The sequence below is a fragment of the Protopterus annectens genome, chromosome 2.part0, assembly GCF_019279795.1.
Source record: "Protopterus annectens isolate FY-2018-M chromosome 2.part0, PAN1.0, whole genome shotgun sequence".
Lineage (NCBI taxonomy): Eukaryota > Metazoa > Chordata > Ceratodontiformes > Protopteridae > Protopterus > Protopterus annectens.
In genome coordinates this window covers 234,945,358-234,964,706 of record NC_056728.1, presented here as the reverse complement: position 1 = coordinate 234,964,706, position 19,349 = coordinate 234,945,358, and the positions used below count along the sequence as shown (strand labels likewise).

Below are 19,349 nucleotides of genomic sequence, written 5' to 3'. Positions count from 1 at the left end.
TTTTCGGCCCCAAAACTTGGACCGAACCACAAAGGAGGGGAGTATCGATATTCATCAAAGATATCCACACCTCCAGGTTGGTGGCAAAGCACGAAGCATCAGAGACCATCCATGTGCAACTAACAGTGGGTAAAACTGCCTTCCAGTTTATAGCCTGCTACAGACCACCCTCCCAAACCCTGGAACCCCACTCTGCCTTCCTGAGAACACTGGAAAATATGAAGGTCTCTCCAAACACCATTATATTGGGCGACTTCAACTACCCAAACATAGACTGGGAGCATTACTCTAGCTCCAACACCCTAGCCCAAAGGTTCCTTGAATTTATAAACTCAAATGCTATGGAACAACTTGTTACCACTCCCACAAGAGGGGAAAATGTACTAGACCTGATCATCACCAACATGGGGACTCTATGCTCCAGACCAGAAGTGTATCCCTCACTGGTAAGATCAGACCATAAACTAATCTCACTGGATATTCACATCCCGACCCCACCCCCTGCCCAGAAAACCACAGTGAAAAGCTTCTCTAAAGCAAATTTCCCACTCCTCAAAACTGAGGTGGAATCCTTCAAAGCCCCCGGGCCTGTGGAAAATACGGCCCAGACCGCAGAATCCTTTTATAAACGCATTCTATGAACACCTTCAGGAATGCATGGATCATGCGATCCCAAATAAAACCAAGACCCAATCCTCCAAAGGCAGACGTCCTGTCTGGTGGACCCCAGCCATAAACAAACTATACAATAGAAGGAGGAAGCTAGTAAATGATGGAGCAAAATCCCAAAAAGGGAAGGCATCACTGATCAGTATTGGCAAAAAACTATGGGCACACATAAAATTGTCTAAGGCCAGCTTCGAGAGAAAAATTGCACAAGACACTAAGGATAATCACAAGGCTTGCTTTAGTTATGTTAGGAACCTGGGTGGTAATTCCCAGATATGCTCAGAATTAGTCCAAAATGACAAAAAATACACCGAAACCACAGACATTGCCAACATCCTAGCTGACAGGTTCAGTGCAACCTCCCCCCCCTCCCCACCAAAAGGGCAAATATCTATCCCAGCAGAGTGCTGCCCCCCTGACATCTCAGATGCTCAGGTAAGAGCCGCCCTCTCCAAAGCAAAAAACACAGCATCAATGGGACCACACGGTGTCCCGGGCTGCATCCTACATGAACTTCAAGAAGAGCTAAACCCAAACATAAAACTACTGTTCAGTCTCAGCCTTACTACAGGATATGTGCCCAAAGAGTGGCGTACAGCAACAGTGGTCCCTCTCCATAAAGGTGGTGCCTCAACGGATCCTGGAAACTATCGCCCCATAAGCCTGACTAGCTTGGTCTGCAAAGCTATGGAAAGGATCATCATGGACCTCATAAATAAAGATATTGGGGACCTACAAACACTGGATCCTACCCAGTTCGGCTTTAAGGGCAGATCCTGCCTCTTAAACTTGGTTGATTTCTTTGAAACAGTCACCAAGGCCATTGACGAGGGGAAGGTGGTCCACACAGCCTACCTGGACCTCGCAAAAGCCTTCGATACAATACCCCACTCGGGCATTATAGATAAGCTCACCAGCTTAAATATAAACCCCTATGTCACTAGATGGATTGCAAATTGGTTATAGATAAACTCACCAGCTTAAATATAAACCCCTATGTCACTAGATGGATTGCAAAGCAAATTGGTTCAAGGACAGAACCCACATGGTTAGAATTGCTGGAGCCATGTCAGACTCCAAACCAGTTACAAGTGGTGTCCCACAAGGCTCAGTCCTGGGACCTCTCTTGTTCGGTATATATTTCTCGGAGGTACAAGCCAACACGGAAGGACTGTGGCTGACAAGTTCGCAGATGACTGCAAACTGGGCGCCATAATAGACTCTCCAGCCGACACAAGCATCCTCCAAAAGGGCCTCATAGAAACAGACAACTGGTGCTAGAGCCATGGCCTCAAGCTAAATGCCAAAAAGTGTATAGTCATCCCCTTTGGCAAAAACAAAGTGACCACAAATTACCACATAGGTGGTAATCCATTAAGTACAGAAGAAGTAATTAGGGACCTGGGGACCCAAGTTGATAGCAATCTCTCATTTGACAACCACGTGGCCAAAGTGGTTAGAAAAACATTTTATATAGCCCACCTAATCATGAAGGGATTCACATCTAGATCAGGGGACGTCATCGTGCCTCTTTACTCATCCCTTATCAGGCCCATAATAGAGTACAATGCCCCTTTTGGGATGTACCTTACCAGACACCTGCAGCAACTGGAAAGACCCCAAAAGTACCTCAACAAGAGGATCAAAGGGCTCAAACAGATGCCATATGCTGCCTGGTTAAAGAAACTCCAGCTCTACTCAGTGGCATACCGCCTGTTCAGAGGCGATCTGTGCCTGACATATAAAGCCATGTCCAGCCCGGAATTAATGGACATGCTGCACCTCAGAAAATCCAAATCCCATCGAGCTACGCGCTCGAGAGACTTTAACCTCAGCACTGAAATAAATAGGACATGCTGGAGGGATAGATTCATAACCCAGAGGCTCCCTTCACTCTGGAATAAAATCCCAGTCCAGGTTAGGCAGAGTCCCTCATATCCCCTCTTCAAGAGGAATCTTGAGTGGATGGTAGATCGTAGGTTTACCCCGGGTATCACTTTGTGTCACTGTTAGACAGAGGCACAGTATACTAACCTCAAAAGGGCATAGCAAAATAAATTTAAAATGGGTGGCGAAAGCCAAACACATTCTGGCTAGGCTTAAAAATGCCCTAGGGCAGATAGCCTAGTATGAACCTATAGGCTTTGTATCTCTAGATAGTTGTAAACTAATGGAGTAATAAGAGTCTTGCTTGCGTCCATCTCCTCAAGCATAGTATGAGGGGGAAAATTTATATTAAAGCAGGATCCTACAGTAAAAATAGATTTGCAACTGATGTTTGCACTTTGCATTTATATTACTATGGTTTCTGATTTCAAGCTAATGATTTAACTGCTGTTGTAAAATCAGTGTAGTGAATCGAGTAAGCAACTTACTTCCTCTGAAGTGTCCAAGTTGCTAGTAACGACTCCATATGACTGCAGTAATATAGTTGGATAAGTATAAAATGGATGCTAATTCCTGTATCATGTCAACCCCATGGTAAACTTCGCATCAAAAGAGTAAATGTGTTGCTGGCAGAGTTCTCACTGGACGAAGTTTCATCTTTTCAGTTTTGATTAACATTGGGCTTGTCCTTTGGTGTTTTTTGATCTCCACTGGCAGTGACTTGCATGTTCGTAGGTGTGTACTAGGCTAATGGCCCTGGAGCCTTTACAAACCTAGCCCATAGAAGTTCCCTGGCATCGTGCCACCCAATGTTGGTTCCCAGTGCCTCTATCAAGTAGAGCCACTTGTTGTGATCCCTGGGGTAAACTTTCTATTTCCCATCTACTCAAGATTTCTCTTGAGGCCCAGTGAGGTGCTCTGCTTGACATGTATGGGAAGTTTATTCCAGAGCATGGGCAGTCTCTGGGTTATTAACCTGTCTCTCCAGCTTGTTCTGTTAATTGTGGTAATGAGGTTGAGGTCTTTGGAGCATGTGGTGCAGATGGATCGGGATTTCTTTAGATTTAGCATTTTTAACAGAGCTGGGTCAGTCATGGCTTTGTAAGTCAAGCAGAGATCGCCTCTTAGTAGACTATATGAGACGGAGAATAGCTGGATTTTTTTTTTTTTTGCCTGTCCATGTAGGACATGTGTTTAAGGCTTAGGATCCTCTTCGTGAGGTACTTTTGTGGCCTTTCCAGCTGTTGGCCCTCTTGTGAGGTACATGCCAACTGGGGCATTATATTCTGACTGGCCTAATGAGGGAAGAGTAGAGAGAGGTGATCTTTCTTCCTGGATGCAAAACCCTTGGTAATGAGATGTGCCACATAGGACTTTCTGACCACAGTGGCAATGTGATGGTCGAAGGAGAGGTTGCTGTCAGCCTGTGTCCCCAGATCTGTTATAACACCTTCAGTGTTCAGTGGGCTCCCATCGATGTGGTAATTGGTGGGAACTGAGTTTCTCAAAGGGGATGATGCATTTTTTGGCATTAAGCTTAAGGCCATGGTTTTGACACCAGTCATTCTCTGTGAGGCCTTCCTGTAGGATGTCTAGATCACTTGGAGTTAATGGCTCCCAGCTTGCAGTCGTCTGCGAATTTGGTCAGCCAGAGTCCCTCCATGTTGGCCTGGACTTTTGAGAAGTAGATGCCTAACATGAGGGGACCCAGGACCGATCCCTGTTGGACTCAACTCATGACTGGTCTGCAGTCTGACTTTGAGTCCGCTACTTTCACACTCTGGGTTCTGTGTGTGAGCCAATTTGCAACCCACCTAGTGATATAGGGGTTGATGCCTAGTTTGGTGAGTTTATCAATAATTAGCTGCAGTGGTACAGCGGTAGCGTTGTTGCTTCACAGCAAGAGTTTCTCCTGTTCAATTCTCTGCTGGAGTGCCTTCTGTGTGGAGTCTGCATGTCCTCTCCACGTTCGAGTGGCTTCTGAAAGACGTGTGAATGTGCGTGCATTCGCTGAAGGTTGGGCATCGAGCTGGCAACTCAGCACCATAAAAATCTACTGCCAATCATTAGCGGACCGGAGTTCCACTGTGGCGACCCCTAACCGGGAAAAGCCAAAAAGACCAACAATATTGAGTGGGGAATGGTATCAAAGGCATTGGCCAGATCAAGGTAGGCTGTATGAACTGCTTTGCACTCCTCCACAGTTCTGGTGACTGACTCAAAGAAGTTGAGCAGGACTGATCTACCTTTCACAAAACCAAATTGCGTGGGGTGTTGAGTTTGGAGAGTCCCCTATATATGTGGCTATGTTCACTCACTGTCATGTGTGCACAACCATATATCGCAGCACTTGCTGAACCAAAATAATTACGTGTGTGTGTGTGTGTGGGGGGGGGGGTTAAGGCCCATGCTTCTATAAACTAGCATTCTAATTCTGTCCATCCTGTGCCTACCCCACCATACCAAACTGCAGTAATAACGCTGCCTGCTTCTTCTCTAATGGCACGTAACTCCATTGTAGTGCCACTACTTCCATTCATCCTGACTTTGTATTCTAACTACTGCATACTTTACCACAAATTTCTCAAAGTACATGGTCCTCCACTTGCAAGCTATAGCACAATACTCGTATACCTAGCCTCACAAAACAGAGTGTTGTGCTTTTTAGTTTTTAGTTCTGACTCCTTTTGCCACTTACTGTAACAAAGTAGGAGGCCAGCCTTTGCTGAGAAATGGTGTGCTGCCAGGTAGTAGCTAAAGGTGGGGAAGGTGGATTTACTGCAAGCAAGGATGAGGACGTATATCCCACACCACCTCTGCTGGACCTTTAAACTTGTGGAGGGGAGATGAGGAAGGAGGTGCTGAAGCATACTGAAATTTGACAAATTAAGCAGGTAGATAAGAATTTGCCTTGGCTTCAGCTATTTGCTTGTTCTCTGTATTTTAGCAGTAACGTTTGTATCTGCACTAACTGAAACTATTTGCGTAGTGTTTGTGTTTAGCGGCATGACTATAGGGCAGCATCTTTTAGATTCTTGGGACAAATCTGTAGTGTTTTAAATAGGTGCATGAGCTTGGTCTTTAAATGTACTCCATTTGTTTTGTTGTAGGAGCTCAGGGAAGCTCTGTTACTAAAGCACTTCTGGAAGATGGAACATTCAAAGTCCGTATTGTGTCTCGAGATCCCAACAAGCCAGCTTGCAAAGATCTGGAAAAACTTGGTGCTGAAGTTGTGAAAGCAGATTTAGATGATGCAGAGCTACTCAAGTCTGCAGTCTGTGGAGCGCATGCGGTTTTCCTCGTAACAAACTATTGGGAACACCTCAGTAAGGAAAAGGAAGTCCAGCAGGTAAATGTAGCTATCCTTGTACATAGTATTTTGGACACTTTCAGGGACTGGGAAGAAACTTTTAGTAGGATGGGCATCTGATTTATTTTCTGTTCTTTTTTAAATAGGGCAAGCGGTTTGCTGATGTAGCTAAACAAGCTGGCTTACAGCATGTCGTGTTCAGCGGTTTAGAGAACGTGTGCAAACTGACAAATGGCAAGCTGGTTGTAGAACACTTTGACGGTAAAGGAGAAGTTGAAGAATATTTCCGGCAAATTGATGTGCCAATGACAAGTGTCAGACTTCCTTGCTACTTTGAAAATTTTATGTCTTTCTTTAAACCACAGAAGTTGCCAGATGGAAGCGGCTATTCCCTTGGTATGCCATTATTTGTTCTCATTTATTTATATTCACACATTATAGATATATGTATGTATGTATATATATATATATATATATATATATATATATATATATATATATATATATATATATATATAAAATGTATATGTGTTGAGAATTTTAAATTTGCACAACTCTTATGAAATTAGGTAGCCTTTACTTGCACCTAAACTCTTGCCTTTTAACTTTACCTGTCCTAGACCTCCATCTACAGCCATCCCCAATCACTGTAGCGTCTGTCAGAGAAGAGCTACATATTCTGGTATTGAAAGTCCAGAGCATTTGTCTCTTCAAGATGTGGACATATTTTTCAGTCCCGACTCTTTCAAAAGTGAATACTGGTTCCTTCCCCAGGTGCATCAACTTAACACCTTCATTTAGCAAAAAGCACAATGCAAGTAACAGTTGCAGTTATTGACTGCATACAGCTAACCTAATCGGAGCCCTCCATTTACATTTACAGTACTGATTTTGCTTAAAGAATGCAAAGGTATATTTCAGAGTAAAAGAAACAATTTTTCTTGTAAGGTTAAAACTTTTTTAAAATATTTGCTTGTTCAAAAACGCACATCCAAGTTATTACCTTGTTTAATTGGAATGCTGTTGCATTATCTGTATCTGTAATTTTTTCTTATACTCAAATGTTCTTTTAAAATAAAACTGCAACTGTATTCAGGGACACAAATCCGCAAGACTGCTATAACTTTTAACTTGAAATATTTTTTAAATGGAGGAATATTCTCTTATTACAGACTGAGATACGTACTCCTCTGGATTTACTCTAGTTCCTGTAGTACTTTCACAAGGTAATAGAAAATAATTCCCATGTTGCCTGGGCTCTTGCAGTATATTGTAGGCACTTTATCTGCTAAGTTACTTAAACATTGTCATCCAGTAACAAGCTGCATAGCCTTTTTGCTTGTTTGTGTTTCTTTTGACAAAAGGTTATACTGTGTCACAAAATGTACCAGTAAGCTAGCTCTAATGTTCTTACTCTGTCTGTAGTTACAGCATCTACTACTGCCAAATCATAACCCCTTGATTTAAAGATTTCCTTGAACTTTCAAAGCCTCCTTTTAAAAAGTGTCTTCGAGCAACATCTCCTAACTCTCTCCTACATGTAGCAAAGAAGCAGTGTCCCTATGACTGCCTTGGGGTAGTTAATAGAGCATCTCACTGTTTATCATGTACACGCACACTCTCTAACTTGTGTTCATAGGTAGGTAGGTACTAGGCTATCTGCCCAAAGGCCTACGTAAGCCTAGCCAACAAGGTTCCCTGGCTTTGCCACCCAAAGTTATTTTCCTGTGCCACTGTCTAGCAGCGACACAGAAGTGATCCCCGGAGTGTGTTTCCTATCCACTCATCAAGATTTTTCTTGAGTGCTATTGAAGAACTTTGCTTGACATAGATGGGTAGCCTGTTCCAGAGTATGAGAAGTCTCTGGGACAGGAATCTATCCCTCCAGCATGTCCTATTTATTGTGGTGACAAGGTTTAGGTCCCTAGAGCGTGTAGCTTGGAGGGGTTTGGGTTTCTTTAGGTGTAGCATGTCCAACAGCTCTAGGTCTAACATAGCTTAAGTTTATATGTTAGGGAGAGATCACTTCAGAGTAGGCGATATGCTAAAGAGTAAAGCTGGAGTTTTTTGAGACTGTCAGTATAGGGCATTTGTTTGAGGCCAGTAATCCTCTTTGTGAGGTACTTCTGTGGCCTTTCCAGCTGCTGCAGATGTCTTGAGGTACATTCCAAAAGGGGTGTTGTACTCTATAATGGGTCTGAGTGTCGAGTAGAGGGGAACAATGACCTCCTTTTTTTTTTCCTGGATGAGAACCCTTTTATGATGTGTGCCATGTAGAAGGACTTCCTGACTACTGTGGCGATGTGACTATCAAAGGAGAGACTACTGTCCACCTGGGCCCAAGGTCTCTTATCACGCATTCGGTGTTAAGTAGATTGCTGCCTGTGGTAGTTCATGGGTTCAGAGTTTTTACCAAAGGGGATGACACTGCACTTTTTGGCATTGAGCTTGAGGCCATGGCTCTGACACCAGGCATCTGTCTCAGCGAGGCCCTTCTGTAGGATGTCCACATCATTTAGGGACTTGACTATAGCTCCTAGTTTGCAGGCATCTGCGAACTTGGTTAGCCAGAGGCCTTCTGTGTTAACCTGTACTTCAGAGAAGTAGATACCAAACGGGAGAGGTCCCAGGACGGAACCCTGTGGTACTCCACTTGTCACTGCTTTGAGGTCAGATTTGGAGTCTGCAACTTTTACAATGTGGGTTCTGTCAGGGAGCCAGTTGGCAACCCATCTTGTGACGTAGGGATTTATACCTAGTTTAGTGTGTTTAGCTATAATTCCAGAATGGGGGATGGTGTCGAAAGCCTTGGCGACGTCAAGATAAACTGCGTGAAGCACCTTACCCTCATCTGTGGCTTTGGTGACTGCCTCAAAGAAGTCGATCAGGTTCGGGAGGCATGATCTGCTTTTCACAAACTCGAACTGGGTGGGATTCAGAGTTTGGAGGCTACCAATGTCTTTGTTTTGAGTTCCATGATACATTCCATGGCCTTGCAGACCAGGCTCATCAGGCTAATAAGTCGATTAGTTCCAGAGATCAGTGGTGGTTCCCCCTTTGTGGAGAGGGATAACTGTTGCTGTGCGCCATTCAGTGGGCACAAATCCTGATGCGAGGCTGTTATTGAACATTGTGCTTAAGTGGGGAGCCAGTTTGTGTAACACGCAGCCTAGGATGTTGTCTGGTCCCATGGATGCTGTGTTTTTGACTTTAGAGACTGCAGCTTTTACCTGCGTAGTTGTGATTACAGGGACTCTGCATTCTTCCTGTATCGATATGGGCCCGATAGGTTCTGCCAGGATGTTGGCAAGATCAGTTGGTTCTGTAATTTTCTTGCCTTTGTGCTGTAACTCGGTGCAGATCTGGGTGTTGCCATTGAGATTCTTGACATAGTTATAGAATGCTTTGTGGTTGTCCTTGGAATTAGTGGCGATTTTGTTTTCGTAGCTAGCTTTGGAGGATCTTATAAGGGATCTCAGCCTCTTACTGAGGCTGACTCCTTCACTCCATGGGATTTTACTCTTTTGCAACAGTTTCTTCCTTCTGTTGTACAGTTTGTTTATGGCAGGGGACCACCAGATTAGCTTACTTTTTGGAGGAAAGCATCTTGGTTCTGTTTGGGATACACGACTGCATGGATCGTGCTAAGTGCTTAGAGTGCATTTGTGTAACTGTATGGGTGTCATGAAGTTCACCCCTTCTTTCTTAAGAAGCATGAAGTTGGCTTTGGAGAAATTGTTTACTGTGGTTTCCATAATGGGAGCGGGATGTGAATATCAAGGGTGATTAGCTTATGGTCGGATCGGACCAAAGAGGAGTTGACTTCAGGTATGGAACACTGGTCACTCATGTTGGTAATGACTAGGTCTGGGATATTGTTGCCCCTGGTGGGGGTGTGGATAAGTTGATCCAGGGCATTGGAGTTTATGAATTCCAGAAAGCGTTGAGCTAAGGAGTTGGTACACTAGTAGTTTTCCCAGTTAATGGTGGGGTAGTTGAAGTCACTCATTATTAGAGTGTTTGGTTGAACCCTAATATTTTCCAGTACATCAAGAAAAGAGGAGTGGGAATCCTGGGGCATGGTGGGGGATCTGTAGCAAGCTACAATTTCGATTGCAATTTTGCCCAGAGTTAGTTGCACTTGGATAACCTTGGATGCATTATGCTTGGCAACTAGCCTGGATGCGTAGATATCCTTAATGAATATGGACACACCTCCACCTTTGGTGTTTCGGTCCAGGTAACATGGCCGAAAAGTGTGGTATGAGTTATAGCCTGGTAGTGCAGGGGTGCTCTTTGGAGCCTTGAACAAGGTCTCGGTCACTGCACAAATCGATGTTCTCCATTTTAAGGAGTGCCTCGAGTGAGTGCATTTTGAGATTTAGACTTCTAGCATTGAGTAGCATTACCCTCCATTTTTGCTTGCCTGTTCCTGTTATGGTGGTGAATGTTATTTGAACCTTGCCTAAAAAAGGCACTATAGGGGCAGCAAGAGCCTTAGTCAGTATCCGGAATCCCAGGGGCGACAGGTGCAGGCCATCTGTGGTAAAGCATCGTGGTCTGTCGACCATGTCATCCCAAACGGACAGATACTGGATCCCCTTAGAATGACACCAGAAGCTTAGCCAATTGTTGAAGTCAATCATTTTGTCCTTGTACTGCGGTATCATTCTGGGCGATGGTAGAATGCTACTCAGGGCTAAGGTCGTACTTGTTTGGGCTACAAGATCGGAGAGCTTTTCCATGTCTCTTCATGTAGTCCTGGGAGGTACGTCTTGGGTCATTCACACCAACATGGATAATGACAGTCATATTTGTACTTGTTGTGGAGTGACCTAAGTGCGTGGGTTATGTGGTGGATCCTGGTACCCGACAGGCAGCTGATAGTAACCTTCTTGTTTAGCCTGGTGAGTGGGACATCAGTGTGCCTGACTATAGAGTCACCTATGACTAGTGTGTTGGGTATGTTTTGCCTTATTGGCTGTGGTTGAGTGGCACACTGATTCTGTGCTCTGTGTCATTTGGGTTGTGTTGGGGGATGGAGGTTGCTTGCGTTTCTGCTGTGGAGGTCTCTGTTGCTTAGACGGATTATTATTGAGCGCCTCTGTGAATGTTTTTGTGTTACTATGTGTGGATTTTGGTGTAGATTTAGTGAGATTATGCGAGTGTGGTGTGGTGCAAATGTTTACCTTCTCATGACTGTCAAGTTCAGTCTTAGTTGGAGAGAGCTTTACCTCCAGTTTGGCTACATAAGTGCATCTCTCTCCGGTTGTAGTGTTGGGTGGTAGGAGGAGAGGGTTGTCTGTGCACATGAAGCAATTTCTACATTGCCTCAAGATGCCCAGATTCATCAGATAGGTAGGAGAGAACACTGGGAGCTGACCCTTGGACATGCCTGAATAAAAAACTATTCCTCTAGATAAGTGAGGAAAGTGAGTGCAAGAACTGTTTTTCTCTAAGCAAACCCTTGGACATGCCTGAATAAAAAAACTATTCCTCTAGATAAGTGAGGAAAGTGAGTGCAAGAGCTGTTTTTCTCTAAGCAAGTGAAGAAAGTAAGTACCAAAACTGTTTTCCTCTAGGTAATGAGGAAGATTGAGTGCTATAGTAATATTAGTAACTTTAGTGCTTAAGTTCTGAACAAGTGCTGAGCATGAATAAGCAAATTTAAGTGCTAAAACTAAGAATCTGTATCTGCACTAGACTAGTTACAGGACAGAAACAAGTGCAAATGCAGGCTTTCAAATCAGAAAGTTGAGAGAGAGATGGAAGAGATTGCCCAAACTGCCAATTTCTGGGCCAGAACCACTCCTTATGTAGTAGACTGGTTACCTAGTGTTGACCACTCACACTGATGAGCTAGAAGGCTTCCCTCTAACACAGAAAGACTTGGGGGGGGGGGGGCTCAGAAGCTTACAGTCCTGGATACAGCAAATATGTATCTGGAACACTAGTTACAGGAAAGGTAAAAAAACGGGCTTTTTTTTTTTTTTTTTTTTTTAATACAGAAAAGTTCGTTAGAGCGTCTTCTGTTGAGACATGCATGAATGGGCGTACCTTCGTTGAAGGTTGTGCGTTAGGGCCGGCAACTCGGCACGTAAAAATCAACTGCCAGTCATTAGCGGACCGGAGTTCCGCTGTGGCGACCCCTAACTGGGAAAAGCCAAAAGACACAACATATACAGATAAGTAGCAAAAACAGTAGTAAAAACAATTCACATGCAGTGCAAGGTAGCACACTTGAGTATGCAGCAATATTTAAACCAAACACCATTTTTAAAGGACTAAAAGCAAGTGCAGAAAGAGTTCATTAGGTAGAATGTGGTAAAGAGATGGGACAAATGATCCCCAGATCAAATCTACAGTGGGGCGGGCAACTGCAAAAGCCACTAAACTACAAACCAGAAATAGGGAATGTGGATGGGACAAAACCAGTTTCAACATAGATCTAAGCAACTAACAGTGCAAACTCTAAAACCAAAAACATATACTCCTCTCTGTATATTTGCAGATAAGTCTCTCAGAACAGTGAGACAACAGTTTCAACAGAGATCTAAGTGACAATTAAACTCTATAACCAAAAAAATATACTCAGCTCTGTATATTTGCAGGTAGTCTGGAAGGCAGTCTCTCAGAACACAGATTCCATCAATTAAATGCAGCTGAATCATAGAAAAGCATAAGCTGTCCTTGTGACACTCCCCAAATGTTTTTTCTTTTGCATATTTCATTTGACATGCAGTGAGACTGCTCATTTTCTAGGATAATCCCTTGCTCCCTTTTTTTTTTTGTAATAGCATACAGATGTTCCCAGGTATTCAGTTAAGAAAGGCACTATAAAATGTTCTGTTTGGGCACCCTAAGGTATGTAGTAATTTCAAGAAATTCTCTTGGTGTAGATTTTATTCCCAAATCTCCGGGAGGGGATTTTCTTACAGATGTTGGAAATTTGATGGTAAAAGATGGCTGCCAGTGTACTGCCGGGCTTAAATTAAAACATCCAATGCTTGTTAAAGTGTGAATTTTTAGATGAGCATGATGTCCTTCAAGGATGCATCTGCAGTCATAACATATGGGTTGTCCAGCCACAGGCAGCCCTTCGGTCGGCCGGATTCCAAAGTCTGGGTCTGGCCTCGGCTGATGTCGCACTTTCCCCGACGTCAGAGCTTCTGGGGTATAAAGGCATCAGCCGACGCCATTTTCCCCAGTCTTTCTTGCCGCGCGGTGCCCGAAGCAGAAGCTGTTCGCAAGTGCCGGTCGGTCAGATCCAGAGATTTCAGCTACCGAAGACTTCTAAAAAAGCTAAGTACCCCTTTGGGGACTCTTTCTTGCCTCAGCCGATGTCAGACAAAGTAAATGATTGTTTAACTTGTGGGAAACAAATACCTCATAAGGATTTCCATTCTTACTGCCTACGTATCAGCTTGTTTAGCCTGTGACTCCTTCAAACGACTGACTCTTAGACGTCGGTCGGAGTTTGCAGAAGAGTTTGCAGAAGAGTTTTTTGGATCCGCTTTTGCATATAAAATGCCATCTGAGACTCCGACTACACATTTAGCCAAAAAACGCAAGGAAAAGGACCGACACTTCGGCTGAAACAGAGTCCTCGGTTCTTACTTCTGCCGAAATCATACCTCCGACAACCGAGGCCAGAGAGGCCCCGGCTGAGTCGGCTACAGAAATCCCTACCGAAGAAGCAAGCGCACAAGAATTGTCCGACACCATTCCATTGGACATTTCTACACCTGCACGTGGGGCAGCTAGGCCCCCTGCTTCTATGTCTATTAAGGCCTTCTCCAGGGCTAAAGCAGCTAAAATTTCAAAAGCTGTGCTTGCAAAAGCTACTTCTCAGAGACCTTCCTCAAGTTCTCAGATTCTCAGCCTTGCTGAGGACCTTATATCCATGATTAGGGGTTCCCAACCTCACCCAGACAGGGCCTCCCACCCTCCTCCTGACAAAAGGCCTAGGACTGAACCCCCCTGAACCTCTCTCCTCTGATTACTCCTTGGATGGATCTGATTTATCAGACCATCAGGAAGGGCCATATTCCCCTTATGAGGATTCAGATGCAGAAGAGACTATTCCTTCTGCCTCCCCTCCAGAAGAATTTTCCTTTGGGGAGACTTCTGCCTCCCCTCCAGAAGAATTTTCCTTTGGGGAGACTTTGCACTCAATGAGGGAACACTTTCAATGGCAGGGTCAGGATTTCTCTGATTCTAGAAAAAGACTAAGAACTTTTTTACACTTACCACAGCATAGGCCTTTAGCCATACCACCTGTGCTAACTGTAGTTGATGATGCATATAATGATGTCAGTTCTGCCCCTGATTCTCTTCCCCCGGCCCCTGCCAAACCTGACAGATATTACAGGGTCCCGGATTCTCACTTCCACTTGTATAAAGCCCATGCTGCAGACCCAGAAACTATTTCTCAGGGCCCAAAAGGTGTTGCAGCTGCCACTGCCAAAAAACCCCTACCCTCTGAAAGAGAGTCAAGAGCATTAGAGAGATGGGGAAAAAATGTTTATACATCTGCTACTCTTTCTGCCAGGGCATTAAACTGTCAATTCCATATGATACAGTACCAGGAATATTTGTTAGATCAGCTGAATAAAAAGCTTTCTTCTCCGGAACCTTTAGACCGTAAGTCCCTTCAGGATTTGGTACACAACTCTCAGCAGGTCAGTAATCATTTCTTAAAATGTGGCTGATGCACTGGAGGCTTCATTTAGCTCAGCTATGACTGGGGCAGTAATTCGAAGGCATGCCTGGCTAAAAGAGCAATCCTTGCCAGACCATGTCAAGGCTAAACTCCTAGATGCTCCAATGGAGAAACAAAGTTTATTTGGCTCCCCTGCACAGGAGATTCTAAAGAAAGTGGAAGAAAAAGCAAAATCTGTGCAAACAGTAAAGGATTTTCTGCAGGTTCAACCTCCGAGGTTCAGCAGAAACTGGCCTTCAAAGAATTGGTCCTTTCCAGACACCTCCAGAGCACAGAGGGGCAGGAATAGACATCCAAGAGGCAGAGGTCAATCAAAGGGTTCCTACAGGGGTAGTCGGTGGCAGCCTGCCAACCAGAGGAGTAGTGCCACAGCTGCAACTACAACCACTTCCACAGGACAGACACAATGACTTGACTCTGATTCCGCCTACCAGGGAACAACTGGAAGCACCCTTGGGCGGAAAGCTGGCTTTATTCTCGAAAAACTGGCATTGCATTACAAAAGACAAATGGACATTGCAAACAATAGACAAAGGATACAGGTTTCACTTCCACACTTTACCAAGAAGGAGCAGAATGCCAAATCTTCCACCAAACCAGAAGCCAGAGGCTTTAAGATAAATCCACAATTTACTTCAGATGAAAGCGATAGAAAGGATACCATCTATGGAACAAGGCCAAGGATTTTACTCCAGACTATTCCTTGTACCAAGAAAAGAAAACCAATGGAGGCCTATTCTCGACTTGTCCGCACTAAACACATCTCATTGTGCCAAAATTCAAGATGCTGACCCTACAGCAACTTCTTCCCATGTTGGGCAAGGAGTCTTGGCTGGTGACTCTAGATCTCAAGGAGGCATACCTCCACGTCCCTATACAACCAGATTGCAGAAGACACCTCAGATTTCTTGCAGGATCAGAGCATTATCAATTCTCAGCATTGCCCTTTGGCTTATCTACTGCGCCCAGAGGATTCAAGAAATGCCTGGCATCAGTAATTGCACATTGCAGGCTTCAGGGAATTCAAATCTACCCATACCTGGACGACTGCCTTATACAAGCGGACAACAAGACAAAACTAATAAAGGATTTGGCCTATGTCATACACCTGTTACAGGCCTTGGGATACACAGTCAGCATCCAGAAGTCAAGACTAGTGTCATCCCAAAGGATAACATTTTTGGGTGCGGATCTGGACTCAATAACTCAGATGGCTTTTCTCACAGAAGAAAAACAAAAGCAACTCCCAGTCTACTTCATGGCTTTGACAAGACAAACTCAGCTTACTGCAAGGAAAGTCCTGCAGGCCCTGGGTTACATGGCATCCTGCATAATCTTGATCCCGCATGCCAGGCTGCATATGAGAAAATTACAATGGTACCTAAGGAATGTATGGTCTCAACACAGGCACAGTCTAGAAACCATGATACCAATCATTCCATGCCTGAAAAAGGAATTCCTGTGGTTGGCTCAGGCCTGCCAGTCCAACAGAGGGTTGCCTTTCAACAAACCACAACCAAGGCAGACCATCACCACGAACGCCTCAGACCTAGGATGGGGAGCACACATGGAGGACAAGTGTATCCAAGGCCTATGGTCTCAAGACCAGCTGAACTTGCACATAAACCTAAAGGAGATGCTGGCAGTGAAACATGCAATCGAGGCATTCAAATCATTCCTCCAGCAAGGACATCTGCTAAGGACAGACAACACCACAGTCATGTGGTACATAAACAGGGAGGCACGCATTCCTACCCTCTATGCCGGATGGCAATGGATCTGTGGAACCTAGGCCTGAATCTCAACATCCAGCTGCAGGCCAAATTCGTACCAGGAAAAGAGAATTCACTAGCAGACAGCTTAAGCAGAACTACCACGGATGCTCACGAATGGATGCTGCATCCAGACATCTTCAAAATCATAAGCAAATGGGGAATGCCAGAGATGGACCTGTTCGCCTCCCCACTCAACCACCAACTGAAGAAATTCTGCTCAAGAGTATACCACCCACAAGCCTGGAGGGTGGACTCTCTCTTTCAGCTGGAATGCCCTAACAGTGTATGCTTTTCCACCTCTCCCATTGATGTACAAAGTTCTACTGAAGATCAGGGAGGAACAGCCAAAGGTGATACTAATAGCTCCAGACTGGCCAAGGCAGCACTGGTATCCGCTACTGAAAAGCATGTCCCGGGCGAACTCATGGCCTCTACCCCTATGGCCTCTTCTTCTAACGCAGAACAACTTCAAGACCCTGCATCCAAACTTGAAAACAATGCAGCTAACTGCCTGGAAAATTGCTTAAAACAAAACCAAACTGTATTATCTCAGAGGGTCAAGGACATTATCCTAGAGGCTCGCAGACCCTCCACAAGGAAGACATACTCAGCTAAATGGAAGAGATTCCTCATTTGGAGCGCATCAAAGGGTACAAATTTCACACTGGCAAACCTAGCACACATCCTAGAATACTTAGCAGAACTGTTCCACAATGGCCTGTCCTATTCTATTCTTCCATTAAGATTCATGCTTCAGCAATTTCAGCAGAGTACAACATGGGTCCTCCTATCTTCTCTCACCTTCTCCTCAGACAATTTTTAAGAGGGATCAAAAATGTAAAACCTCCAAGGAGACCCCCTCTGCCTACATGGGATCTCAATTTTGTGCTGGAAAAATTAACATTACCCCCTTTTGAACCAGCAGCATCAGCAGACTTACAGTTCTTATCTTGGAAAACTGCTTTCCTTCTGGCAATCACTTCAGCAAGAAGAGTATCAGAGTTACAGGCACTAATGGCAGTGCAGCCTTTCCTTATTTTTCACCAGGATAGAGTGTCTCTGAGAACCAATCCTACTTTCATGCCAAAGGTGGTATCCAGGGTATCCTTGAACCAAGCTATTCATTTGCCTACGTTCTTCCCTAACCCACAGTTTTCCCCCCTTGTTCTATTGCACACCTTGGATGTACACAGACAACTACGCTACTATCTGGACAGAACTAAAACCAGCAGAAAAACTGACCAACTTTTTGTAGCATATGCAACTGGAGTGCAAGGAAAAGCAATTTCCAAACAGACAATTTCAAAATGGATAGGAAATTGCATTCGTTTTTGCTACTCTTTTCATGGAAAGACAGCTCCTGAAAATATCAGGCCTCACTCCACAAGAGCCACAGCCACCACTACAGCTTTCCTACGAGGGGTGGCTACCAAGGACATTTTAGAAGTGCATACATTTGCCAAGCATTACAATCTACCTTTATACTCCAGATCCCGAGCAGGTTTTGCAACTGCAGTTTTACAGGGGATCTTAACTACACCATCCTTATCTTAGTACCTCCTCCCCCAGTTTGGCTATGGTATTCTACCCATATGTTATGACTGCAGATGCATCCTTGAAGGACATAGTACAGTTTTGTACCTACCATAAATGTAGATGTCCGATAGGTATGCATCTGCAGTCAGGATTACCCACCCTCCTTCCCCTCTTTGGTATTCCTAGGGTGCTTACCCCTTTTTTCAGCTAGCTGGGGGAATCTATTATGGTGTATTTGTTTGTATGTTTAGAATTTTCAACATTTATCCAAATTTAGCCTTCCTAGAGGGCACCTGGCATCTGGGGCAAGAAACACTGAGGAAAATGGCGTCTGCTGATGCCTTTATACCCCAGAAGCTCTGACGTCGGGGAAAGTGCGACATCAGCCGAGGCCAGACCCAGACTTTGGAAATCCGGCCGACAGAAGGGCTGCCTGAGGCAGGACAACCCATATGTTATGACTGCAGATGCATACCTATCGGACATCTACATTTATGGTAGGTACAAAACTGTACTTTTTTCCTGTTGTGTTTTTAACTTTTAAACACTTTTATGCATGTTTTTATTAAATGATTATAGTCACTTGACTCTAAAATTTCATATGAATTTAATGGTAAATTCTGGTGAAATGTTGCCAACAAAAAAGATGAAAGTACTTCACTGATACCTGACTTTTCAAAGCCTAATCATTTTTGTTTGCCATCACAAATAAAAGGTGTAACATCGGCTATTTGCCTCTGCACTTTCTGTGTCTGTCTGTGCATGGTCATCTTTTGCTTTTTACCCAAACCTGAAGGTGTCCTTCAAGATGATCACCAAACTTGGGCCAACTAGTCATGGAAAATATAGTAAGACTTCCCTGGCCTGCATGTTCTTAAAGTGTTTCTCTGGCCTCTTTTGAACAATCTGTTCTCACTGTGGGACTTGAATGATTGACAGCTTTACCTGATCTCAAGTCCTCTGTGTTGGTGGATTAAGACTGCATTTTAGAAAATACACCTCAGGGCATTCACTTCTGTCTGTAGGGTATGATGCATTTGAGAATCTATTTGGCCTTGGAGAAGGATTAGCTGTCCATTTAGACTAATCAATAAAGTCCATTCATCTCCCTGTTTGCCATTTTTCCTGGAGGCAGAAACCAAAAGGTGTTTGCTCTCTGGACGTTCACTGTCCTCTCCTCTTGTAAGTAAAGTAAGTGCATGAGCTCAGGAAGACCCAACAACAGTTTAAGGAAGAAAGGGGATGGCATCTACCGGTGAAGAAACCTCACCTCTAAGAGTTGAATTTCATAATTGACATGCTTGTCCGCTGTTCGCTTAGTGTTTGAAGTCTCCCTGGAAGAAGCTGTTATTGGAGTCTTTCTCCTCTGTGCAAGGCTGTCAGAGTTTCGGGCCTTTATTTTCAGATAATTCTATTTGACTGACCATTCACAGGGATCATTTGTGCCCTA

The 19,349-nt window shown here is 44.3% G+C and overlaps 1 protein-coding gene across 6 annotated transcripts in view; it reads left to right on the top strand.

Annotated features, from left to right (window-relative positions):
* NMRAL1 (NmrA like redox sensor 1) overlaps positions 1-19,349 on the top strand; it is a 158,691-nt gene that overhangs the window by 57,964 nt on the left and 81,378 nt on the right. For all 6 annotated transcript variants that reach the window (XM_044060693.1, XM_044060692.1, XM_044060695.1 and 3 more), the window contains exons 3-4: positions 5,667-5,905; positions 6,013-6,262. In XM_044060693.1, the coding sequence (XP_043916628.1) occupies positions 5,667-5,905; positions 6,013-6,262 (489 nt within the window). The remainder of the gene's footprint in view (positions 1-5,666; positions 5,906-6,012; positions 6,263-19,349) is intronic.